Genomic DNA, 27,550 nt, shown 5'->3' on the forward strand with positions numbered 1-27,550 from the left:
TCACAGCAAGGTAGTGACCACATCCTCTTGACACATTGTTGGACTTGGGGTCATAAAACTCTTTCTCGGTGACCCAATATTTGGTGCCAGCTGCGCCAGTCATGCCGTCGCCCGAGGTCAAGTTCTCACCCCAACGCCCCCTTGAGTGCTCCATTGCGCAGTCGTCAACTCTTTTGTTGGCATATTCTTGGGCATACTGGGCCAAGGTTGTGTTCCACTTAAGGGGTTTGTTGCCAACCTCTTTACGAGCCTTGTTGTGCTCCTCGAGGAAGCCATCGATCTCTGCTTGGGAAATGTTTGCAGAGACAAGAGTGAAGACCAATGCGACGCAGCAGATGGCCAAAAGTAGCTTCGTGTTGAACGCCATTTTTGTTTCTTGATATCAGAAGTTTAAGGTGTTTTCTTTGTAGCAGAGAAGGTTGGATTGTTAGATGTTGATTGAAATGGGAAATGAGATTGTGCATATTTATATAGTTGGGAGGGTTAAATATAGGATCCTAAAATGGGAGGGTTTGTTAAGTTCTATAAACAAGCATGGAGAACAAATAAAACTTGTGTGGGATTGCGTCACCGAGTGGATTTGGTATCCTTACAAACATTGTATTGTCAGACAATCAATCTATACCATTGATTCAATGAAGTTTTATTTGAATCCTATAATCAGGTGAGGATTTTTAGCTCCAATGACTAAAACATTCAGCTGTACATTGAGGATCAAAGTTTTGATTTTGTTAACGATATAAATGAACTTTGTTATATGACTCCTCTGTCAACTTCTTGCAGCTTTTAAAAATAAAAGTAAACGCATATGCTGCTTTCCAAAATATAAAGAATGAAAGAGGAAGCAAATTAGTTAGGCAAAAACTCACTTTTCATCTAGTTTGATGAAATTTTTCCGTTTGTCCCCTATAGTTTCAATTCTAGCAATTTGACCTATGTAGTTTGATTTTATTGCAATTTAAAGGACATTTCCAAATTTCCGTCCGATTTCTTGATGGAATAAACACTTGCTCATACGTGGAGGAGTATTTTGGATGGAAATTTGGATTTGTCTTTGAATTGTAATAGAATCAAACTACATTGATTAAATTGATAAAATTAAAATTACATGTGATAGAATCAAACTACATTGATTAAATTGACAAAATTAAAATTACATGGACCAAAGTAAAAAAATTGGGCAAGCCACAAAGGAGCAAAAGTGACATTATTTCAATTAATTATGGATATAGTGGAAAACGTTTCTCGTGTTTTGCATCTCTTGATCTTGCAACAACTTTGGGTTCTCATCCGCTCGAGTTTCCCAGATCAGATTGGCATTGTTTGGGAGATGAAAAACTCATGCTAGTTTTCTGTAATACCCTGAAAAATTAAAGGGAGACTTTCATATTTCAGTGAAAAATAATACTATTGTGGAAAATGATTATGGGTATTTTATCAAGGAATTTTGGATTGAGACTATTGGATTAAGTGTGTTTAATTTCAAGTTGGACATAAATGCCTTTACATAACATTTTGTGAATTTTTCAAAGGACATTTAAGAAATTGAAGTGAGACCATTCTGATTCTTAGGTAGACGATAGTAGTCGACTCAATGAACACGTAGGAAATCATTTCTGCATTTTTTGCCAAAATGACCAAAAATACCCGTATGTGTGAAAATTACCAAAATACACTTGTAGACCCAGCAAAAAAAAAATTGAAACGTCGAGGGCATCAGCCCACTCTCCACCCATTCTTTCCCCATTGCCTCAAGTTTTCAAATCAATAATCATTTTGGGGATGAGTTGGTATAGGTGAGTTATTAGCTTAAGGTGTGAGTTGGAAGGCTACTAGAGGGTGAATCACCTAGGCTAAGATTCCCCAATGATGAATCTGATTTCTTTTAGAGCTGAGTTTCTGGTAGGAGAGAGAGAGAGAGAGAGAGAGAGAGAGAGAGAGAGAGAGAGAGAGAGAGAGAGGAATAAGAAGAAGAAGAAGAGGAGGAGGAGGAGGAGGAGAAGACTTGGAAATAAGAGAGATGTTATTACTATTACATCCGTGAGAGAATTAAGAAAGGAAATGTGTGAGGTAGAAAAGAAAATGGTGGAAATATTGAAACAATTGGAAGGATGAAAGGTGGGATTCTTGTTCTAAGTTCATTTTCAATCCTTGAGTGTTGGTATCATTAATTGTTTGAGTAGAGTTATCGTTGTTACTGAGTTTGAGAATGATATATGAACCTTCTGAGGCATAACAAAATCACAGAAGAATTTTGAAATCAAGATTTTTGGATTTTGGGTGTGTTGACAAATATTTTGGGTTTGGGTGTTCAAACTTTAGATCCAAATATTGTTTTTGGGAAGCTTAGGTCAAGGAAATGATGTTGGAGTATGATTTCGAGTCTTAAGGATGGTATTTGAGGTGTTTAAAGAGACTCTTGATAAAATTCTAAAACTTCGTATTTTTTTAGAAATTTCAGTTCATGGGCCTTAATTTGGCTCCCGTGTTCCTCTGATTTATGAAGTATTTTTGAAAGGTGTTCCATGTTTTGGAAACTAGGAATAGCAAGGGTCAAAATCCTTTTGATTTCACTGATTTTGTTTAAGTTTTGGGGGATTAAATATTGGAGTGAAGTTTGGTTTTCAAAACTGACAAAACAGAGGAAGCTGAAAAACGAAAATTCAAATTTTTGGGTTTGTCTTTGGATTCGAATTTCTCAGTAACCGTAGCTTTGTTTTCACATATCTTTATATGTATAGAACGCTAAGGTTACAAGCTTCAATTTGAGTATGGTCTTGCAAAGATTTGATGTTTTAAGACCGTTTTCTAGTAGTGACGGTTGTTTTGCCATATGTTTCTTACCAAAGTAACGGATAATTAGTCCCTTATTAAAATTTTGGATAAACTAGTTAGGTTTTTGTCTAGTTGTATTTTTCTTTCCAATATAAGAAGTCTTAAATTCGATTCTTCCCTCACTTGAAGATGAAAAAAAACATAGACATAATTGATAACATATATTTACAACCAACACATTCAAATTTTCAAAATCTATAATGACATAAACCAATCCAAATTCCTACCTCTAATCACTGCACCCACAATCTTGACCAAGCGTTTTAATCCAAAAATTCTTTGAGATCTTGAATAAAAAGTTAGGTGACATTTCAACCTTTACCACAAGTGTTCTATTATACTTTAGCTTCCAATCATATGAAGTTCTAATCTAACTTGAAATGGTATAAGATATCATAGAAGATTTGTTATATTTAGTAGCCTCTTGGCACATGCTCTCGCATGTACTAATTGGTTTTCTTTTTTCTTTTTTCTTTCATTTTTAAAATAAATAAAAAAACATGGATAGTTATGTTCCACAAAAGTAGGACATATTATATGATTTTGTTTTTAATTTTAATTTTTTTAGTATAAAAAATGTGAATTTACCGTATTATCCCCATTTAGTTATTCATTTCAATTCTTAATGTTTCAATTAACTAAGGGTATTTTTTGGTATTTTGAATGTTTCACTATTTTCTGCCTTTTGTTTTATATACATAGATAATGAGATGGACTAAATTTACTTTATGTGAATTATGTGTAAAGAAGTATTATGTGTAGGCTTTAGTGGGTTGTAATATAAATTTTGGGCTAAGAAAAAAAACCGCACATGGGCTATAGCCCAAGTTAATTTTTACTAAGGACCGTCCCTAGTTATGATACAACCCACAATCAAATTGGTCTACAAATCTCAATTCAAAAAATCTCATATATACATAAAGAAACGGTGCATGCAAACACATGCATCCATGAACAAGAAAATCTTAAGTGGTGTTTGGTATCTATTCCAGTATGAAATTCAAAACCTTTGATTTTTCCTAAAAATAAAGAGTTCGAAAATTAAATTTTTAAGATTCAAAAACTTGTTTGGTATCCAAGGAGGGAACTCAAACTTTAAAAACAAGGAGTTCTAAAATCGTACTTTAAGATTAAAAACAGTTTGTAGTAAAAATTCTTAAAAAACCGATTTGTTTGGGTTTTAAGTATTTGCGTGGTTTTGAGTAACTAGGTATACCAAAAATATTTTTTGAATTTTGGACTCAATTTATTTTTTTAAAGTTTAAAAAGTTGAATTCAAATAGAATACCAAACATATACTTAACATCCTTTTGATATCACATTTGTCGTATTTAAAAAAAAAAAAATAAAGACAAATACGAGATTGGGAGACATTAGACGATTGAGATTGAGCCAAAAAAAAAAACATAAAGAGAATGAGATAACATTTACTTAGAAATTACAAAAATGAACTAGTATTATTCTTTTCATTTTTTATCCATTCTCTTGTCACCTCTCACAATACCATATCAAGTATGGGTGCTCGCAAAAGAAAAAAAAAACATGGGACCTCTCAACAGGCCTTATGTAAGTGTGCATACATACATCGTCTAGTATGGACGCTCGTCCTCGGGCTGGTACATGGGATCGTAGCTGCAAACGATGTAGTTCTTTCCATCCTTGCACTTTGAAATCCCACATCCGACCTCGGTGGTTTTGCCCCAGATCACAGCAAGGTAGTGACCACATTCCTCTTTGACACATTTGTTGGACTTGGGGTCATAAAACTCTTTCTCGGTGACCCAATATTTGGTGCCAGCTGCGCCAGTCATGCCGTCGCCCGAGGTCAAGTTCTCACCCCAACGCCCCCTTGAGTGCTCCATTGCGCAGTCGTCAACTCTTTTGTTGGCATATTCTTGGGCATACTGGGCCAAGGTTGTGTTCCACTTAAGGGGTTTGTTGCCAACCTCTTTACGAGCCTTGTTGTGCTCCTCGAGGAAGCCATCGATCTCTGCTTGGGAAATGTTTGCAGAGACAAGAGTGAAGACCAATGCGACGCAGCAGATGGCCAAAAGAAGCTTCGTGTTGAACGCCATTTTTGTTTCTTGATATCAGAAGTTTAAGGTGTTTTCTTTGTAGCAGAGAAGGTTGGATTGTTAGATGTTGACTGAAATGGGAAATGAGATTGTGCATATTTATATAGTTGGGAGGGTAAAATATAGGATGCTAAAATGGGAGGGTTTGTTCAGTTCTACAAACAAGCATGGAGAACAAATGAAATTTGTGTGGGATTGCGTCACCGAGTGGATTTGGTATCCATACAACCATTGTATTGTCAGACAATCAATCTATACCATTGATTAAGTGAAGTTTTATTTGAATCCCATAATGAGGTGAGGATATTTAGTTGCAATGACTAAAACATTCATCTGTACATTGAGGATCAAAGTTTTGATTTTGTTAACGATATAAATGAACTTTGTTATATGGCCCCTCTGTCAACTTCTTGTAGCTTTTAAAAATAAAAGTTAAACGCATTATGCTGCTTTCCAAAATATAAAGAAATGAAAGAGGAAGCAAATTAGTTAGGCAAAAACTCACTTTTCATCTAATTTAATGAAATTTTCACGTTTGTCCCTATAGTTTCAATTCTAGCAATTTGACCTATGTAGTCTGATTTTATTTCAATTTAAAGGACATTTCCAAATTTCCGTCTGATTTCTTGATGGAATAAACACTTGCTCATACATGGAGGAGTATTTTGGATGGAAATTTGGATTTGTCTTTGAATTGTGATAGAATCAAACTACATTGATTAAATTGATAAAATTAAAATTACATGTGATAGAATCAAACTACATTGATTTATTTGACAAAATTAAAATTACATGGACCAAAGTAAAAAAATCGGACAAACCACAAGGACCAAAAGTGACATTATTTCAATTAATTATGGATGTAGAGGAAAACGTTTCCCATGTTTTGCATCTCTTCATCTTGCAACAACTTTGGGTTCTCATCCGCTCGAATTGCCTAGATCTGGTTGGCATTGTTTGGGCGATGAAAAACTCAAGCTATTTTCTGTAATACCCTTAAAAATTAAAGGTGGACTTTCATATTTCAGTGAAAAATAATACTATAGTGGAGAATGATTATGGATATTTTATCAAGTAATTTTGGATGGAGACTACTGGATTAAGTGTGTTTAATTTCAAGTTGGACATAAATGCCTTTACATAACATTTTGTGAATTTTTCAAAGGACATTTTTAAGAAATTGAAGTGAGACCATTCTGATTCTTAGGTCGGATGATAGTAGTCGACCCAATGAACATGTAGGAAATCATTTCTGCAATTTTTTCCAAAATGACCAACAATACCCCTATGTGTGAAAATTACCAAAATACCCTTCATGACCCAAAAAAAGGAAAAAATTGAAATGTGGAGGGCATCAGCCGACTCTCCACCCATTCTTTCCCCATTGCCTCAAGTTTTTAAATCAATAATCATTTTGGGGATGAGTTGGTATAGGTGAGTTATTAGCTTAAGGTGTGAGTTGGGAGGCTACTAGAGGGTGAGTCATCGAGGATAAGATTCCCCAATGATGAATCTGATTTCTTTTAGAGCTGAGTTTCTGGTGGGAGAGAGAGAGAGAGAGAGAGAGAGAGAGAGAGAGAGAGAGAGAGAGAGAGAGAGATTAAGAAGAAGGAGAAGAGGAGGAGGAGGAGGAGGAGAAGACTTGGAAATAAGAGAGATGTTATTACTATTACATCCGTGAGAGAATTAAGAAAGGAAATGTGTGAGGTAGAAAAGAAAATGGTGGAAATATTGAAACAATTGGAAGGATGAAAGGTGGGATTCTTGTTCTAAGTTCATTTTCAATCCTTGAGTGTTGGTATCATTAATTGTTTGAGTAGAGTTATCGTTGTTACTGAGTTTGAGAATGATATATGAACCTTCTGAGGCATAACAAAATCACAGAAGAATTTTGAAATCAAGATTTTTGGATTTTGGGTGTGTTGACAAATATTTTGGGTTTGGGTGTTCAAACTTTAGATCCAAATATTGTTTTTGGGAAGCTTAGGTCAAGGAAATGATGTTGGAGTATGATTTCGAGTCTTAAGGATGGTATTTGAGGTGTTTAAAGAGACTCTTGATAAAATTCTAAAACTTCGTATTTTTTTAGAAATTTCAGTTCATGGGCCTTAATTTGGCTCCCGTGTTCCTCTGATTTATGAAGTATTTTTGAAAGGTGTTCCATGTTTTGGAAACTAGGAATAGCAAGGGTCAAAATCCTTTTGATTTCACTGATTTTGTTTAAGTTTTGGGGGATTAAATTTCGAGGGAAGTTAGGTTTTCAAAACTGCCGAAACAGAGGAAGCTGGAAAACGAAAATTCAAATTTTTGGGTTTGTCTTTGGATTCGAATTTCTGACTAATCGTAGCTCTGTTTTCACATATCTTTATATGTATCGAAAGCTAAGGTTACAAGCTTCAATTTGAGTATGGTCTTGCAAAGATTTGATGTTTTAAGACCGTTTTCTAGCAGTGACGGTTGTTTAGCCATATGTTTCTTACCAAAGGAATGGATAATTAGTCCCTTATTAAAATTTTGGATAAACCAGTTAGGTTTTTGTCTAGTTGTATTTTTGCTTCCAATATAAGAAGTCTTAAATTTGATTCTTCCCTCACTTGAAGATGAAAAAAAACATACACATAATTGATAACATATATTTACAACCAACACATTCAAATTTTCAAAATCTATAATGACATAAAGCAATCCAAGTTCCTACCTCTAATCACTGCACCCACAATCTTGACCAAGCGTTTTAATCCAAAAATTCTTTGGGATCTTGAATAAAAATTTAGGTGACTTTTCAACCTTTACCACAAGTGTTCTATTATACTTTAGCTTCCAATCATATGAAGTTCTAATCTGACTTGAAATGGTATAAGATATCATAGAAGATTTGTTATATTTACAAGCCTCTTGGCACATGCTCACGCATGTACCAATTGGTTTTATTTTTTATTTTTTATTTTATTTTTAAAATAAAAAAAATAACGTGGATAGTTATGTTCCACAAAAGTAGGACATATTATATGATTTTGTTTTTAAATTTTTTTAATATAAAAAATGTGAATTTTCCGTATTATCCCCATTTAATTATTCATTTCAATTCTTAATGTTTCAATTAACTGAGGGTATTTTTTGGTATTTTGAATGTTTCACCATTCTCTGCCTTTTGTTTTATATACATAGATAATGAGATGGACTAAATTTACCTTATGTGAATTATGTGTAAAGAAGTATTATGTGTAGGCTTCGGTGGGTTGTAATATAAATGTTGGGCTAAGAAAAAAAAAACGCACGTGGGCTATAGCCCAAGTTAATCTTTACTAAGGACAGTCCCAAGTTATGATACAACCCACAATCAAATTGGTCTACAAATCTCAATTCAAAAAATCTCATATATACATAAAGAAACGGTGCATGTAAACACATGCATCCATGAACAAGAAAATCTTAGGTGGCATTTGGTATCTATTCAAGTATGAAATTTAGATCAAGAAAATCTGAGTTTGAGAATGATTTATGAACCTTCTGAGGCATAAGAAAATCAAAGAAGAATTTTGAAATCAAGATTATCGGATTTTGGGTGTGTTGAATTTTTTTTGTGTTTTGGTGTTCAAACTTTAGATCCAAATCTTGTTTTTGGAAAGCTTTGGTCAAGGAAATGATGTTGGAGTATGATTTCGAGTCTTAAGGATGCTATTTGAGGTGTTGAAAGAGACTCTTGATAAAATTCTGAAACTCCATATATTTTTGGAAATTTCAGTTCATGGGCCTTACTTTGGCTCTCATGTTCCTCAGATTTATGAATTTTTGAAAGGTTTTTCATGTTTTGGAAACTAGGCATAGCAAGGGTCAAAACCCTTTTGATTTCACTGATTATGTTGAAGTTTTGGGAGATTAAATATTGGAGTGAATTTAGGTTTCCAAAACTGCCCAAACAGAGGAACTGGAAAACGAAAATTTAAATTTTTGGGTCTGTCTTTGGATTCAAATTTCTCACTAACTGTACCTCTGTTTTCACATATCTTTATATGTATAGAAAGCTAAGGTTACAAGCTTCAATTTGAGTACGGTCTTGCAAAGAGTTGATGTTTTAAGACCGTTGTCTAGTAGTGACGGTTGTTTAGCCTTACGTTTCTTACCAAAGTAATAGATAATTAGTCCCATATTAAAATTTTGGATAAACCAGTTATGTTTTTGTCTAGTTGTATTTTTCTTTCCAATATAAGAAGTCTTAAATTCGATTCTTCCCTCACTTGAAGATGAAAAAAAACATAGACATAATTGATAACATATATTTACAACCAACACATTCAAATTTTCAAAATCTACAATGACATAAAGCAATCCAAGTAGTCTTGACCAAGCGTTTTAATCCAAAAATTCTTTGAGATCTTGAATAAAAGGTTAGGTGACATTTCAACCTTCACCACAAGTGTTCTATTAAACTTTAGCTTCCAGTCATATGAAGTTCTAATCTGACTTGAAATGGTATAAGATATCGTACAAGATTTGTTATATTTACTACCCAATTGGTTTTCTTTTTTATTTCTTATTTTATTTTTAAAATATAAAAAAAGATAACATGGATAGTTATGTTCCACAAAAGTATGACATATTATATGATTTTGTTTTTAATTTTAATTTTTTTAATATAAAAAATGTGAATTTACCGTATTATCCTCATTTAATTAATAATTTCAATTCTTGACGTTTCAATTAACTAAGGATATATTTTAGTATTTTGAATGTTTCACCATTCTCTGTCTTTTGCTTTATATACATAGATAATGAGATGGACTAAATTTACCTTACGTGAATTATGTGTAAAGAAGTATTATGCGTAGGCTTCAGTGGGTTGTAATATAAATGTTGGCTAAGAAAAAAAACCACACATGGGCTATAGCCCAAGTTAATCTTTACTAAGGATCGTCCCTAGTTATGATACAACCCACAATCAAATTGGTCTACAAATCTCAATTCAAAAAATCTCATATATACATAAAGAAACGGTGCATGCAAACACATGCATCCATGAACAAGAAAATCTTAGGTGGCGTTTGGTATCTATTCAAGTATGAAATTCAAAAACTATAATTTTTCTAAAAACAAAGAGTTCTAAAATCAAATTTTTAAGATTCAAAAACTTGTTTGGTATTCAAGGAGGGAACTCAAACTTTAAAAACAAGGAGTTCTAAAATCCATACTTTAAGATTAAAAACAGTTTGTAGTAAAAAGTCTTAAAAAACCGATTTGTTTGGGTTTTAAGTATTTGCGTGGTTTGGAGTAACTAGGTCTACCAAACATATTTTTTGAATTTTGGACTTAATTTTTTTTTTTTAAAGTTTAAAAAGTTGAATTCAAATAGAATACCAAACATACACTTAACATCCTTTTGATATCACATTTGTCTTATTGTTTTTAACAAATTAAAGACAAATGCGAGATGGGGAGGCATTAGACGATTGAGATTGAGCAAAAACAAAAGAAAAAATAAAGAGAATGAGATAATATTTAGTTAGAAATTACAAAAATGAAATAATATTATTCTATCCATTTTTTATCCATTCTCTTGTCACCTCTCACAATACCATATCAAGTATGGGCGCTCGAAAAAGAAAAAAAAAAACACGGGACCTCTCAACGGCCCTCATGTAAGTGTGCATACATACATCATCTAGTATGGGCGCTCGTCCTCGGGCTGGTACATGGGATCGTAGCTGCAAACAATGTAGTTCTTTCCATCCTTGCACTTTGAAATGCCACATCCGACCTCGGTGGTTTTGCCCCAGATCACAGCAAGGTAGTGACCACATTCCTCTTTGACACATTTGTTGGACTTGGGGTCATAGAACTCTTTCTCGGTGACCCAATATTTAGTGCCAGCTGCGCCGGTCATGCCGTCGCCCGAGGTCAAGTTCTCACCCCAACGCCCCCTTGAGTGCTCCATAGCGCAATCGTCAACTCTTTTGTTGGCATATTCTTGGGCATACTGGGCCAAGGTTGTGTTTCACTTAAGGGGTTTGTTGCCGACCTCTTTACGAGCCTTGTTGTGCTCCTCGAGGAAGCCATTGATCTCTGCTTGGGAAATGTTTGCAGAGACAAGAGTGAAGACCAATGCGACGCAGCAGATGGCCAAAAGAAGCTTCGTGTTGAACGTCATTTTTGTTTCTTGATATCAGAAGTTTAAGGTGTTTTCTTTGTAGCAGAGAAGGTTGGATTGTTAGATGTTGATTGAAATGGGAAATGAGATTGTGCATATTTATATAGTTGGGAGGGTTAAATATAGGATCCTAAAATGGGAGGATTTGTTAAGTTCTATAAACAAGCATGGAGATCAAATAAAACTTGTATGGGATAACGAGTGGATTTGGTATCCATACAAACATTGTATTGTCAGACAATCAATCTCTACCATTGATTAAGTGAAGTTTTATTTGAATCCTATAATTAGGTGAGGATTTTTAGCTGCAATGACTAAAACACTCAGCTGTATACTGATGATGAAATTTTTGACTTTGTTAACGATATAAATGAACTTTGTTACATGGCCCCTCTGTCAACTTCTTGTAGCTTTTAAAAATAAAAGTTAAATGCATTATGCTGCTTTCCAAAATATAAAGAAATGAAAGAGGAAGCAAATTAGTTAGGCAAAAACTCACTTTTCATCTAGTTTGATGAAATTTTTCCGTTTGTCCCTATAGTTTCAATTCTAGCAATTTGACCTATGTAGTTTGATTTTATTGCAATTTAAAGGACATTTCCAAATTTCCGTCCGATTTCTTGATGGAATAAACACTTGCTCATACGTGGAGGAGTATTTTGGATGGAAATTTGGATTTGTCTTTGAATTGTAATAGAATCAAACTACATTGATTAAATTGATAAAATTAAAATTACATGTGATAGAATCAAACTACATTGATTAAATTGACAAAATTAAAATTACATGGACCAAAGTAAAAAAATTGGGCAAGCCACAAAGGAGCAAAAGTGACATTATTTCAATTAATTATGGATATAGTGGAAAACGTTTCTCGTGTTTTGCATCTCTTGATCTTGCAACAACTTTGGGTTCTCATCCGCTCGAGTTCCCAGATCAGATTGGCATTGTTTGGGAGATGAAAAACTCATGCTAGTTTTCTGTAATACCCTGAAAAATTAAAGGGAGACTTTCATATTTCAGTGAAAAATAATACTATTGTGGAAAATGATTATGGGTATTTTATCAAGGAATTTTGGATTGAGACTATTGGATTAAGTGTGTTTAATTTCAAGTTGGACATAAATGCCTTTACATAACATTTTGTGAATTTTTCAAAGGACATTTAAGAAATTGAAGTGAGACCATTCTGATTCTTAGGTAGGACAATAGTAGTTGACTCAATGAACACGTAGGAAATCATTTCTGCATTTTTTGCGAAAATGACCAAAAATACCCTTATGTGTGAAAATTACCGAAATAAGCTTGTAGACCCAGAAAAAAAAAATTGAAACGTGGAGGGCATCAGCCCACTTTCCGCCCATTCTTTCTCCATTGCCTCAAGTTTTCAAATCAATAATCATTTGGGGGATGAGTTGGTGTAGGTGAGTTATTAGCTTAAGGTGTGAGTTGGAAGGCTACTAGAGGGTGAGTCACCTAGGCTAAGATTCCCAAATGATGAATCTGATTTCTTTTAGAGCTAAGTGAGTTTCTGGTGGGAGGGGAAGATAATGAGAGAGAGAGAGAGAGAGAGGAGAAGAAGAAGAAGAAGAAGAAGAAGAGGAGGAGGAGGAGAAGACTTGGAAATAAGGGAGATGTTATTACGATTATATCCATGAGAGGATTAAGAAAGAAAATGGTGGAAATATTGAATCAATTGGAATGATGAAAGGTGGGACTCTTGTTCTAAGTTCATTTTTAATCCTTGAGTTTTGGTATAATTAATTGTTTGAGTAGATTTATAGTTGTAACTGAGTTTGAGAATGATTTATGAACCTTCTAAGGCATAAGAAAATCAAAGAAGAATTTTGAAATCAAGATTTAATGATTTTGTGTGTGTTGATAAATTTTTGGGTTTGGGTGTTCAAACTTTGGATCCAAATCTTGTTTTTGGGAAGCTTAGGTCAAGGAAATGATGTTGGAGCATGATTTCGAGTCTTAAGGATGGTATTTGAGGTGTTGAAAGAGATTCTTTGTAAAATTCTAAAACTTCGTATTTTTTTGGAAATTTCAGTTCATGGGCCTCACTTTGGCTCTCATGTTCCTCTGATTTATGAAGTATTTTTGAAAGGTTTTTCAAGTTTTGGAAACTAGGAATAGCAAGGGTCAAAACCCTTTTGATTTCACTGATTTTGTTTAAGTTTTGGGGGATTAAATGTCAGAGTGAAGTTAGGTTTTCAAAACTGTCGAAACAGAGGAAGCTGGAAAACGAAAATTCAAATTTTTGGGTTTGTCTTTGGATTCAAATTTCTCACTAACTGTAGCTTTGTTTTCACATATCTTTATATGTATAGAAAGCTAAGGTTACAAGCTTCAATTTGTGTATCGTCTTGCAAGGATTTGATGTTTTAAGACCATTCTCTAGTAGTGACGGTTGTTTAGCCTTATGTTTCTTACAAAAATAACGGATAATTAGTCCCTTAATAAAATTTTTGATAAACCAGTTTGCTTTTTGTCTAGTTGTATTTTTCTTTCCAATATAAGAAGTCCTAAATTTGAATCTTCCCTCGCTTGAAGATTAAAAAAAACATAGACATAATTGATAACATATATTTACAACCAACACATTCAAATTTTCAAAATCTATAATGACATAAAGCAATCCAAGTTCCTACCTCTAATCACTGCACCCACAATCTTGACCAAGCGTTTTAATCCAAAAATTCTTTGAGACCTTGAATAAAAAGTTAGGTGACATTTCAACCTTTACCACAAGTGTTCTATTATACTTTAGCTTCCAATCATATGGTATAAGATATCGTACAAGATTTATTATATTTACTAGCCTCTTGACACATGCTCACGCATGTACCAATTGATTTTATTTTTTATTTTTTATTTTATTTTTAAAATAAAAAAATAACATGGATAGTTACGTTCCACAAAAGTAGGACATATTATATGATTTTGTTTTTAATTTTAATTTTTTTAATATAAAAAATGTGCATTTACCGTATTATCCTCAATTAATTAATAATTTCAATTCTTAATGTTTCAATTAACTAAGGGTATTTTTTGGTATTTTGAATGTTCCACCATTCTCTGCATTGTGCTTTATATACATAGATAATGAGATGGACTGAATTTACCTTATGTGAATTATGTGTAAAGAAGTATTATGTGTAGGCTTCTGTGGGTTGTAATATAAATGTTGGGCTAAGGAAAAAAACGACACATGTTCTATAGCCCAAGTTAATCTTTACTAAGGACTGTCCCTAGTTATGATACAACCCACAATCAAATTGGTCTACAAATCTCAATTCAAAAAATCTCATATATACATAAAGAAACAGTGCATGCAAACACATGCATCCATGAACAAGAAAATCTTAGGTGGCGTTTGGTATCTTTTCGAGTATGAAATTCAAAAACTTTGATTTTTCTTAAAAACAAAGAGTTCTAAAATCAAATTTTTAAGATTCAAAAACTTGGTTGGTATTCAAGGAGGGCACTCAAACTTTAAAAATAAGGAGTTCTAAAATCCATACTTTAAGATTAAAAACAGTTTGTAGTAAAAATTCTTAAAAAACCGATTTGTTTGGGTTTTAAGTATTTGCGTGGTTTGGAGTAACTAGGTCTACCAAACATATTTTTTGAATTTTGGACTCAATTTATTTTTTTTAAGTTTAAAAATTTGAATTCAAATAGAATACCAAACATACACTTAACATCCTTTTGATTTCACATTTGTCGTATTTTAAAAAAAAAAATATTAAAAACAAATACGAGATGGGGAGGCATTAGATGATTGAGATTGAGCAAAAATTAAAAAAAACATAAAGAGAATGAGATAATATTTAGTGAGAAATTACAAAAAAAAAATGAAATAATATTATTCTTTTCATTTTTTATCCATTCTCTTGTCACCTCTCACAATACCATATCAAGTATGGGCGCTCGCAAAAGAAAAACAAACATGAGAGCTCTCAACAGGCCTGATGTAAGTGTGCGTACATACATCGTCTAGTATGGGCGCTCGTCCTCGGGCTGGTACATGGGATCGTAGCTGCAAACGATGTAGTTCTTTCCATCCTTGCACTTTGAAATGCCACATCCGACCTCGGTGGTTTTTCCCCAGATCACAGCAAGGTAGTGACCACATTCCTCTTTGAGACATTTGTTGGACTTGGGGTCATAGAACTCTTTCTCGGTGACCCAATATTTAGTCCCAGTTGCACCGGTCATGCCATCACCTGAGGTCAAGTTCTCACCCCAACGCCCCCTTGAGTGCTCCATAGCGCAGTCATCAACTCTTTTGTTGGCATATTCTTGGGCATACTGGGCCAAGGTTGTGTTCCACTTAAGGGGTTTGTTGCCGACCTCTTTACGAGCCTTGTTGTGCTCCTCGAGGAAGCCATCGATCTCTGCTTGGGAAATGTTTGCAGAGACAAGAGTGAAGACCAATGCGACGCAGCAGATGGCCAAAAGTAGCTTCGTGTTGAACGCCATTTTTGTTTCTTGATATCAGAAGTTTAAGGTGTTTTCTTTGTAGCAGAGAAGGTTGGATTGTTAGATGTTGATTGAAATGGGAAATGAGTTGTGCATGTTTATATTGTTGGTAGGGTTAAATATAGGATCCTAAAATGTGAGGGTTCGTTAAGTTATATAAATAAGCATGGAGAACAAATAAAACTTGTGTGCGATTGCGTCACCATCTCATTATAGTGGATTTGGGATCCATACAAACATTCTACTGTCAGTCGACAATTAATCTATTGTTGGAAGTTTGAAAGCAAATGTCCCACATTGGAGAAAAACAAAAAATTCCATATGCTTTATAAGCATGAAACCTTAACATCAATTAAATAAGGATTGGTGGGCTGATGGGCTTGGTAGTGAAGACTATCATGGTTGGCTTGCTTGATTAATATTAATATTTAAATAATCAAGACTCTGGAAAATAAAAGAAATATACCTAGCCCGAAAATAAAATAATTATTTTTTATTTTTCGGATTTCTTTGGCAGAAGTTAAATTCAAACCAGAAAGACTTATCTTTTTGTTTGAATTTGAACAGATATAACGGATACTAACTGCTATTTTGAAGGGGTGTAATTCTATTATAAAACCACAAGTCCTAGACCATAAGACGGATCTCTTTTTCTTTAAAACTATCTCATATTATTTTAAAGTTACCAACTGTATTGGAGAGAAGCACACCAACGTTCGCCAGAATTCAAGGATCCGGTGCTGGACCCTTGAATTATAGATAGTTGAATCCTGGGAGATAGACGCCTGTTGAACTTCAAGCACTGAGAAGAGGCGAAATTCTGTCTTTAGGACATTGCAAATACGCAAGCCTCTATCTTCAATAAAAGTCAGTATTCTGTACTTAATTTATATATTTGCACATTTATACAGATTTCGTAATTTTGCTACTGTTTATATTTTAAGAATTGTGCAATAATATAGTGATCCTATAGCATACAACATTTACTGATTATTTTTATAACATCTATACCATTGATTAAGTGAAGTTTAATTTGAATCCTATATTACAGTATATAATTAGGTGAGGATTTTTACCTGCAATGAGTAAAACATTCAGCCTTACACTGAGGATCAAAGTTTTGACTTTGTTAACGATATAAATGAACTTTGTTATATGGCCCCTCTGTCAACTTCTTGTAGCTTTGAAAAATAAAAGTTAAATGCATTATGCTTCTTTCCAAAATATAATGAAATGAAAGCGGAAGCAAATTAGTTAGGCAAAAACTCACTTTTCATCTAGTTTGATGAAATTTCCATGTTTGTCTCTATAGTTTCAATTCTAGCAATTTGACCTATGTAGTTTGATTTTCTTGCAATTTAGAAAACCTCCAGCGCCCCACACAAACAATAGCAACAGGCCCCCCTAGGCCCATTTTGGCCCTCTAGCACGCAGCCTAAAGCCCGGGCAAGCCCTGGGACCCCCAAGCCCCATGGCAATTTTCAACTGAGCTCTTGCCCGAAGTGGCTAACGTCAGTAAAGCCGAATTAATTTTTTATACCATTGGCGTGTGGCTTCGCCGACGTTATTGTGACGTTAGCACTTACAGCTCCCAACAAGAACACACCATATGGCGCTTCCTAGACGGTCCAATCGAATTTTGCCTAGAAATCTGACGGACTTGGTTTTTTTGGCTAAGAAAATTGCAAAACAAATTGAAAAAAAAAATCGAAATTGAGTCTCCACATTTTGATGGAACTAACTTCTCCTTTAGTTTTGAGAAGGGAAACCCAAGTCATGCATGTGCAATCATCTATAAACATGATAAACCATAGATCTCCTGCCGGAGTGGCAATTTTAGCAGGTCCCCAAATATTGGAATGAACAAGAGAAAACAAAACTAAACTCTTATTTGAACTTAATGGGAACAGGATACGATGGCTCTTAGCCAATTCGCACGTATCACATTGGAAGCTAGAAACATCAAGACTGAAAAATAATGACGAAAACAACTTTTTAAGATAACCGAATGAGGCATGCTCAAGATGTTTATGCCATAACCAAACTTTGTCTCTCTCCCCCTCAGAACGAGTTCCACTGGTTGTGAAAGATTGACCAACCTTGGTCTCACTATCCGATGCCCAGTCCAAGTAGTAGAGTTTTCCCTGCTAGTACCACAACCAATCGTCTTTCCCATAAGGATGTCCTGAAAAACACAATGATTCGGCCAAAATATTACAGTACACCCAAAGTAGTAGTAAGTTGTGCAACAGACAACAAATTATGATCCAAGGATGGAACAATCAATATAGAATCCAAATGTAGGGAAGTAGAGAGAGATAGAGAGCTCTCCTCAACCACAAGGGGAGGTACCATTAGCATTAGATACCATCGACGGAGTAGATGATTTACGACTAATAAGTTGGTTAGGATCAATTGTCATGTGATTCGTAGCACCCGAGTCAATAATCCATACGGATTTTTGAGATGACGTATGAAAAGCAGAACCTTTGGTGGTGGCGATAGAAGCATGAGTCCGAGTAGTCAAGTCAGCAGGAGTGACCGCAGGTGACAGGACCCGACCCAAATTTCACTTTGGAATCCGAGCCGAACCCTGTTCATGTCCGACACTTGGCGGGTGCCGGTCACAATGACTAAATTGCCTTCTAGTTAAAATTCAAGTTTATTACAAGTTCAATTTCTACCGAAAATTCGGCAAAGTCTCTCATGAAATTTGATCATTTCCCAGAATTTCGACCTGTCAAAAGCATAAATATACATATCCCAACTGCTAGCATGCTTCCAATTTAAGATCCAAACAGTTCTGATAAACTAAACGGCCTCAGGCCCATACAGAAATTCTTAGGGCAAATCATCAAAGCAACTAATTCAGGAATATACAACAGAACAATTTGATTTCAAAAGAAAAGTCTATATAAGAGAGAGAGTGGAGCGGAGTGTGGAATCTGCCCGGTGGTAACGCTCTGGTGCACATCTATTGCCTGGGGGGTAAAATATTCAAAAATGTGAGTAGACAAAAATAAAGGTCTAGAAAATTGCATATGAACATACTAACCCCACTGTAAAAATAGTTATGCAAAACTGAATTTTCCTCTTCATTATATTCGTACTAAAATCAATTCATTCACATATTTATATACATATATGCCAATCATACCCAAGGTTAATAAAACTCTCTTAAAAGCATTGAAATCAATTTAAAACTACCACCTAGGTGTACCCTTTTAATTCTGTCCATTCCTGATAACCGTCAATTCCCGATAATCCGTCAATTCCTGATAATCCGTCAATTCCCCTGACAGGTCTCGGTGACACAAAGTCAACCCGAGCCGCAAACTGGCAGGATTCAGGGGACCGTAGTCAGCCTGATCCGCATTCCTAGCTCCCACGGTCCGGGCGTCCCCGAAACTAGTGAGGCAGATGTCAAGCGCGCTGATAGAACTGAAGGCAACCTGGATGTCCTTGGACATCGTCATATCCGAAGGCAACTTGTTTCTATAACTGGGTACCTAAGGTTGCTTAAGAAAATATAAAATTTCTGAAAGATCTGATGAATAACTGAATTTTTGTTAAATCTAGAACTCTACTGCCATTTATCTGATATATATCTCAATCTTTACTTTCCATATCTTTTTAGCACATTCAACTAGGCAGCATATAAATAAAGATATTTAACTTCAACAAATCATGCTAGGAAAACCATAATCAATAAAACTTATTCAAGATCAAATAATGAAATTCATTTGCATAAAATTATTTATAAAACAAAAGTCCACCCACTCCTGGTCCGAGCTAGCTGGACCTCCTAAAGGTCCCTCCTGCAGGTCCGCTTGGCCCCGGGTGCCTTGGCTCGACGATCAATTCCATCATTAAAGCTCTTGAATGAAGCTTTCTGTCTCTTGAAAAACTGAGTTATGGCGGCCAGAATTGATCGGAAAAGACCACAAACAGCCATTGTTCAAAACAACCCAGTTTTTGGGCTCGGGTTTGGCTCAAAATTGAGCTCAAACTTGGTGGTTTTGATTTGAAATTGTAGGAGGCTTTAAAAAAGGAAGAAAGAGGAAGATTTCGTTGCTTGTGGTGTTGAAAATGGCGGCCGGATGAGCAAGCTTGCCAGCCAACAATGGCTGGCTATTCTGTCACAGGGAGGAGAAGAAAAATCGCAGGGGAGAAGAGAGAGAGAGGAGAAGAATCAGATTTAAAAATCTGGCTTGCAAAAATTACGATTTTACCCCTCAATGTAATTTGATCGTATTTCCTTCGTTATAACCCCGATTCGAGCTCACAACATGTCTACGGACTTACTTCATCGTGCTCTACACAACGGTACAAGCGAAATTTTCAAATTCTTCTCCGGTAAAAAAAAAATCAACTTTCTCCAATAAACTATTTTATGGGCAAAATTGTCTTTCCTTCTAATAAATTAATAATTAAATATTATTTAAGAAACGGGTTGTTACAGCAGGCTTCTGTGAGTCTGCAATAAGGGAGAGAATCGTAGGGGATCCTGACATTGCAGTGGAAGTAAGATGTGATATGAGAATGTGAAGAATTTGATTGGAAGAATGTGATTTGAGTGATTTGATCTATGAAATTGATGTAGGAACTGGATTTCAGAGGTATGTGTTTAGGGATTTTGATAAGAGGATTTGAGGGATTTGGATTTGGGGAATTTAAATATGAGGAATTTGATTTAGGGTTTTGGATTTGAATATGAGAAATTTGGATCGATTGCTCTGATACCATGCTAAAATATGAATATGGTTTGAATACTTTAGGTTACGTTTTATTCTTCTCTATAAGAAGATATAGATAGGAGTTTACATGAGTGCTTTACAAGAAAATAGATACAATAATCAATTAGAATAGTATCTCCTAATTATACAATCATTTGTCAACTATATAAAATAAGAAAATAAATCCCTTAATTAATCAAGAAAATAAATCTCCTTAATTAATCAAGAAAATAAATCTCCTTGATTAATTAGGAGATTCCCGTCAACAAAGACTATGGTGCTACTTTTCTAGTAGAAAATTTTGATATATTTCCATAAAATTTGGTCCTATTTCAAAAAATAAATAAATAATAATAATAAAAGGTAGATTTCTTTCCAAAGGTAAGAAATTTTTTTAATTTTTTTTAATTCAAGATAAAATAAAAATATAAAATATAAAAAAACTCCATCCTTGAAATTTGAATCAGGAAGTCTTTAACAAGTAAAAATTATACATGCAATTGTCTAAATTAAGGATCTTAATATAATTTACGAAAAGTGAGGATGACACATTAGCATATTACCACGGAATGAGCATACAATGCGTTATAAGTACTCAATATAAACTTTCTTAGCGCTGAATTTTTTTTAATTTTTCTCAATAGAGTAAAAACGAACATCAGAGCTAGAAAGGGCCATCACATCAATAGTACATTTGTTCACCACGTGATGTTTTACAAAAGAGAGACCCCCACCAAAATACTACTTTAATATCAACCAACAACATCCAATCTGTTCCAAGTTCCAGTCCACCATCTCAACTTCATCAGCTTGATCAAATGCCTTCCAATTCTAGTAGGGACGCTCGCCCTCATAATTACCAGGAGGATCGTAGCTGCAAATGACAAAAACCCAATTGTTGTCACACTTAGCCCTAGCACAACCAAGATGAACCGAGTTCCTCTAAACCACCTGAGTATAATGCCCACATTCATCCCCAACACATTTGTTGGAGCCGTAGTTAGCAGCTGGATTTTTTTCTTTCTTAGAGCATTTTTACCCATTTATCATGGTAAAAGTCTAGGGGAGACAAGGGCAATTACTCTTCACGTGAATAGTATCTGCCCTAGCAATTTTTTTCTTGTTTTTCCACCCATTGTCATGGCAATCGAAGGACAATTAGTATTCACTTGAGATTACTTTAATTTGTATGTATGAGATTAATAATATAAAAAAATCTAGATATGTATAAAAAAATAATATATTCTCAATTTTTTGTAATTTTTCAAAAAAATTTTTAGGCAACAACTCGAGTTGTTCTTGCTTGCTGGGCTTGATTGAGTCCACGCCTTGCCTGGGTTGTTTTGTACCACTTGAGGAGCATTTCTTGGCCTTGGCAACCTTTTGACAGGGCTGGACTTCGCGCTGGAAGTCCTCTTACTCTTTTTTTAAAAAAAATTCTCACTTTTTAAAATTTTATTTGCAATAATAGTGGGCTACGGTATTTTAGGAATAATGCTGGGTGAAAAGATAGGATTATGTTTTATCAAATTTACATGGTGGAAGGGAAGATAAGGTGGGTGGGGAAATAGTGTGAGAATGTGAAGGTAAAAAGTCTCACATTGGAAAGTTAGAAAACTTTGCAATGGCTTATAAGGAGTTGGGTTACTCTCCCCATTTCCAATTAGTTTTGGGGTAGAACCTCAACTTTCTTCATGGCATCAGAGCAAGTTGACCACGTGTTAAAGCCCAATGACCACATGTGCTCCATGTCACCCAAAATGTGTTGTGCACGTGTTAGGCTTGAAAATTGGCCACACGAGTGGGGGCGTGCGAGAATGTGAAGGTAAAAAGTCCCACATTAGAAAGGTAGAAAACCTTGCAAGGGCTTATAAGGATTTGGATTACTTCTCCCATTGCAAATTGGTTTTATGGTGGAATCTCAACTTCCTTCAAATAGGACAGGGAGGTGAAAATAGCAGCACTCAAAAGAAAATACGTATGGTTATTTAGCCTTAATAATGGATAATTAGTCCTTTATTAAAATTTTAGATAAACCAATTAGAATTTTGTCTAGTTGTATTTTCAAAAAGAGAGAGATTGACTACCAAAAAAAAACATAAAGAGAATGAGATAATATTTCGGTTAGATTTTACAAAAATGAAATTATATTATTCATTTCCTTTTTTTTAATTTTAAATTCATTCTCTTGTAACCTTTCACAATATCATGTCAAGTGCTAGTCCCATAAAGGAATGTTGTGAGTGTGGGAAAGTATTTGTATACACCCATTACATTTTATTTTTCTAATTTCGCAAAAGCAAAACAACACAAGACTTCTCAACAGGCCTCATGTAGGAGTGCGTGTGCGCACGCAAGCATACATACATTGTCTAGTAGGGGCGCTCGTCCTCGGGCTGGTACATGGGATCGTAGCTGCAAACCACATAGTTCTGTCCATTGTTGCACTTTGAAATGCCACATCCGACCTCGGTGGTTTTGCCCCATACCACAGCAAGGTAGTGACCACATTCGTCTCTGACGCATTTGTTGGACTTTTCGTCATAGAACTCCTTCTCAGTGACCCAATACTTGGTGGCCGCTGCGCCACTCATGCCGTCACCGGAGGCCAAGTTCTCACCCCAACGCCCCATCGAGTGCTCCATGGCACAGTCGCCAACTCTTTTATCCGCATATTCTTGGGCATACTGGGCCAAGGTCGTATTCCACTTGAGGGGTTTGTTGCCGACCTCTTTACGAGCCTTGTTGTGCTCCTCGACGAAGCCATCGATCTCTTCTTTAGAAATGTTTGCAAATACAAGAGTGAAGACCAAGGCGACGCAGCAAATGGCCAAAAGAAGCTTCGTGTTGAACGCCATTTTTGTTTCTTGATATGAGAAGTTTAAGGTCTTTTCTTTGTAGTAGAGAAGGTTGGATTGTTAGATGTTGATTGAAAGGGGGCATGGGATTGTGCATATTTATAGAGACACAGGCAAGTTTGTGTCCGCAAAGAGGGTCTTCGAAAATAGGCCCTTAAAAATGGGAGGGCTGAATATTATTTTTTTGGATTCTATAGATTGCCATAGAGGAGGGGCCAAATAAAGAAAAGAAAGAAGAGATCCATAGAAATTTGTGGTGTCAAATCTTTTGGGCTTGGAATGCGTCCACACCAAGTTTTACTCACAATAAGGAGGGAAGACAATTTCTTGGGTGAGTTTCCTTTTTTTTTTTCCCTTAAAAAAGTAAGTTCTTCTTTTCTGTTTTTCTTTTCTTTTCTTCTTTTCAGCTGAACTAGTTTTTTTTTCTTTCTTTTTCTTTTTCGAATGGATAAGATTGAAAGAAGAATTAACAGGGTAGAACACTATTGGGTGTCGTGAGTAATATGTCTTTTGTTTTTCCTTCAGTTGTGTCTGTTTTTCCTCATGACTTAGTTGGCCTCCTTTCTCCGTTTTTGGTGTCACGCGTTTCTAATTTAGCCATATTCTTTTTTATAAGAATTCACTCGTGTTTTTTTTTTCCCTAATGAACAATCTCATGTTATAATGTACGTTTATTTATTAATATTATATCATCGGATGCAAAGGATTTGTAACTCAAATAATTTAGAGGTCCTAAGTTCGATTCGACCTTCCCTCAATATGACTTGTATAAATAAAAAATAAAAAAATAAATATCATAAGATATAAATTTGTTGTCCACTTACATCAATTTCTAATGTTACAGTGACCAAAAAAAAAAAAAAACACTTTCTTCAATTTTTTATAATCTTAATGGTTTTTTGAGTTACTTGTGTCTCTACTAGTGAACTGTTACTTTTTTTTCTTTTTCTTTTTTATAGAAATATCGGCTCCAAAATCTCTACCCTCGTCAAAGCTATTGCACATATTTAGTTTTCGTGACCAATCTATTTCGTCACCCATTCTGAAAATAACCAAACCAACTAACATATTCGACAAATAAACTACATCTTTCACGACCATAACATTCATTGCTGAAATGTTCTGGCGACCAAACATTTATTTCATCGCCAAATAATTCCATGTTCACGGGAATTTTTGGTATTTTGGCAGCAACTCAGACTCGATGGCGACCAACTTGGAGCTGTATAGTGACGACAAATTTAGTCGCTAAAATATTTTAGCGACAAAATTTTGTTTCGTCACATGGTATCTTTAGCCACGAGCTTTCAACGACGACCTTAGAGACCAAAAATATTTGTCGCTACTTATATTTGGCGACGAAATTTGGTGTTATAGTGACCATCTTGTTTCGTCACTAAAAAGGATTATCCTTGTAGTGGTTCTTTCTTTCTGGAAGCTGATAAATAAACTCTGTGCCTTTTGAAATCAAATTATCATGGGATATTTCATTAGTGTTATTAGTTTTAGGGAAATATGTTACTTGAATTACTTTCTCAGCAAGTGATTGGTGGGGGCAAAAACTCATAAAACGGTTCAATTTCCTCCTCCTGAGTTTGACAGCGTGGAGACAACTAATTATTTTCCTCTGGCGACCAGTTGCTGTCTATTGGCAATCGGTCGCTGTCTATTGGCGACCGGTCGTTTTGAAGCATGTTTTTCGTGTTTGAAGAACTAAGGGGGGAGACCGGTCGCTTTCCACTGGCAACCAGTCGTTTTGAAGCTGAGTGACATCCTATGGAAAAAAATCAAAAATTTGAGGAGGGGTGGATTCTCGATTCTCCTCTTGTACTGCTGAAAAATATAAGACATGTTCCCGAAACACAACATCCATAGAGGTATAGACCTTCTGACTAGGAGGATGATAACACCAGTATCATTCCTTATGAGGTGCATAGCCAATGAAACCACACTTTTCAGCTCGGTGATCCAATTTGCTTCATTAATGATCATGTAAGTGGACAAATACAACATAGACGAAATTCGGGGTTCCAGGTTTGGGGTGGGAGGTATTTGGATATGGTAGTGTTTGAAGTGGCGTTTGAAAATTTAGGATACTAGAGGGAATTTGATTGATGAGGTATGCCACAGAGACGATGGCTTCACCCCAAAAAGGTCGTGGCATATTGGCACCAAAGAGAGAGGCACGAACTACTTCTAATAATTGTATGTTCTTTCTTTCAACCACTTCATTTTGTTGAGAAGTGTAGGGGCATGAGCGTTGATGTATGATGTCATGATCTTGTAAGAACTGGTTAAGAGCATGGTTGAGAAATTCTCCGTCATTCTCATAACGAAGAACATGAATTATGGCATGAAACTGAGTCCCCACCATTTGATGGAACCGTTGAAACTTGGAACTGACTTCCCCTTTAGTTTTGAGAATGGAAACCTAAATCATGCTTGTGCAATCATCTACAAACGTAACAAACCATCGAGCTCCTGCCGGGGTGGCAATTTTGGCAGGTTCACAAACATCAGAATGAACAAGAGAAAATGGAACTAAACTCTTATTTGAACTTAATGGGAACGGGACATGATGGCTCTTAGCCAATTCACACATATCACACTGGAAGCTAGAAACATCAAGACTGTAAAATAATGATCAAAACAACTTCTTATGATAACCGAACAAGGCATGCACAAGACGTTTATGTCATAACCAAACTTTACCTCTCTCCCCTTTAGAACAAGTTCCAATGGTTGTGAAAGCTTGACCAACCTTGGTCTCACTATACGATGCCCATTCTAAGTAGTAGAGTTTGCCCCGCTGAGTACCACAACCAATCATCTTTCCCAGGAAGATGTCCTGAAAAACACAATGATTCAGCCAAAATGTTACAGTACACCCCAAAGTAGTAGTAAGTTGTGCAACAGACAACAAGTTATGGTCCAAAGATGGAACAATCAATACAGAATCCAGATGTAGGAAAGTAGAGAGAGATAGAAAACCCTCATCAACCACAGAGGATGGGGTACCATTAGCATTTGACACCACCGACAGAGTGGATGATTTTCGACTAATAAGTTGGCCAGGATCAAATGTCATGTGATCCGTAGCACCCGAGTTTGCTGATTTTTTAGAGGACGTATGAAAAGTAGAACCTTTGGTGGTGCGATAGAAGCACGAGTTCGAGTAGCCGAGTCAGCAGGAGTGACCGCATGCTTCTGTGAGTCTGCAATAAGGGAGAAAATAGTAAGGGGTCCTAACATCGCAGTGGAAGTAATATGTGATATGAGTATGTGAGGAATTTGATTGGAGGAATGTGATTGGAGGAATTTGATGTGTGAATTTGATGTAGAAATTAGATTTGAGAGGTATGTGTTTGGGGATTTTGATAAGAGGATTTGAGGACTTTAGATTTGAGGGATTTGGATTTCGAGAATTTAAATATGAGGAATTTGATTTAGGGTTTTGGATTTGAATATGAGAAATTTGATGTAAGGGTTTAGAGACAACTTATGATCGATTGCTCTGATACCATGCTAAAATATAAATATGGTTTGAATACTTTAGGTTAAGTTTTATTCTTCTCCGTAAATAGGTATATATAGGAGTTTACATGAGTGCTTTACAAGAAATAGATACAGTAATCAAGTAGAATACTATCTCGTAATTATACAATCATTTGTCAATTATATAAAATAAAAAAGTAAATCCCTTATTTAATCAAGGAAATAAATTTCTTTGATTAATTAACAGACTCGCGTCAACAAAGACTGTGGTGCTACTCTTCTAGTATAAAATTTTGATATATTTCTATAAAATTTGGTCTCGTTTCAAACAAAAAAAAAAAGAAGGGTAGATTTTGTTTCCAAAGGTAAGAAATTTTTTTAATTTTTTTAAATTCAAGATAAAATTAAAAATTAAAAATTAAAAAAAAACTCCATCCTTGAAATTTGAATCAGGAAGTCTTTAACAAGTAAAAATTATACAAGCGATTGTTTAAATTAAGGATCTTAATATAATTTACGAAAAGCGACGATGACACATTAGCATATTACCACGGAATGAGCATACAATGCGTTATAAGTACTCAATATAAACTTTCTTAGCGCTGAATTTTTTTTAATTTTTCTCAATAGAGTAAAAACGAACATCAGAGCTAGAAAGGGTCATCACATCAATAGTACATTTGTTCACCACGTGATGTTTTTCTCAACTTCATCAGCTTGATCAAATGCCTTCCAATTCTAGTAGGGACGCTCGCCCTCATAATTACCAGGAGGATCGTAGCTGCAAATGACAAAAACCCAATTGTTGTCACACTTAGCCCTAGCACAACCAAGATGAACCGAGTTCCTCTAAACCACCTGAGTATAATGCCCACATTCATCCCCAACACATTTGTTGGAACCGTAGTTAGCAGCTGG

At 35.2% G+C, this 27,550-nt stretch overlaps 4 protein-coding genes and 1 pseudogene across 4 annotated transcripts in view; all 5 read right to left on the minus strand.

The window, feature by feature from the left end:
- Nucleotides 1-419, minus strand: part of LOC18767156 (basic form of pathogenesis-related protein 1) — a 1,295-nt gene extending 876 nt beyond the window's left edge. Inside the window, exon 1 of the mRNA XM_007200647.2 lies at nt 5-419. Within this exon, the coding sequence (XP_007200709.2) occupies nt 5-367 (363 nt within the window). The 5' untranslated portion in view covers nt 368-419. The remainder of the gene's footprint in view (nt 1-4) is intronic.
- LOC18767833 (basic form of pathogenesis-related protein 1) lies at nt 4,070-4,962 on the minus strand. Its single transcript, XM_007199280.2, has one exon. It carries the CDS (start codon nt 4,908-4,910, stop codon nt 4,425-4,427), a length of 486 nt encoding a protein of 161 aa, XP_007199342.2. The 5' UTR covers nt 4,911-4,962; the 3' UTR covers nt 4,070-4,424.
- LOC18768829 lies at nt 10,122-11,055 on the minus strand (annotated as a pseudogene).
- On the minus strand, nt 15,050-15,595 carry LOC18767993 (basic form of pathogenesis-related protein 1). The gene has a single exon (XM_007201453.2). It carries the CDS (start codon nt 15,541-15,543, stop codon nt 15,058-15,060), a length of 486 nt encoding a protein of 161 aa, XP_007201515.2. The 5' UTR covers nt 15,544-15,595; the 3' UTR covers nt 15,050-15,057.
- Nucleotides 22,629-24,270, minus strand: LOC18766420 (basic form of pathogenesis-related protein 1). The gene has a single exon (XM_020553893.1). It carries the CDS (start codon nt 23,135-23,137, stop codon nt 22,652-22,654), a length of 486 nt encoding a protein of 161 aa, XP_020409482.1. The 5' UTR covers nt 23,138-24,270; the 3' UTR covers nt 22,629-22,651.

The sequence above is a fragment of the Prunus persica genome, chromosome G8, assembly GCF_000346465.2.
Source record: "Prunus persica cultivar Lovell chromosome G8, Prunus_persica_NCBIv2, whole genome shotgun sequence".
In the NCBI taxonomy this organism is placed as follows: domain Eukaryota; kingdom Viridiplantae; phylum Streptophyta; class Magnoliopsida; order Rosales; family Rosaceae; genus Prunus; species Prunus persica.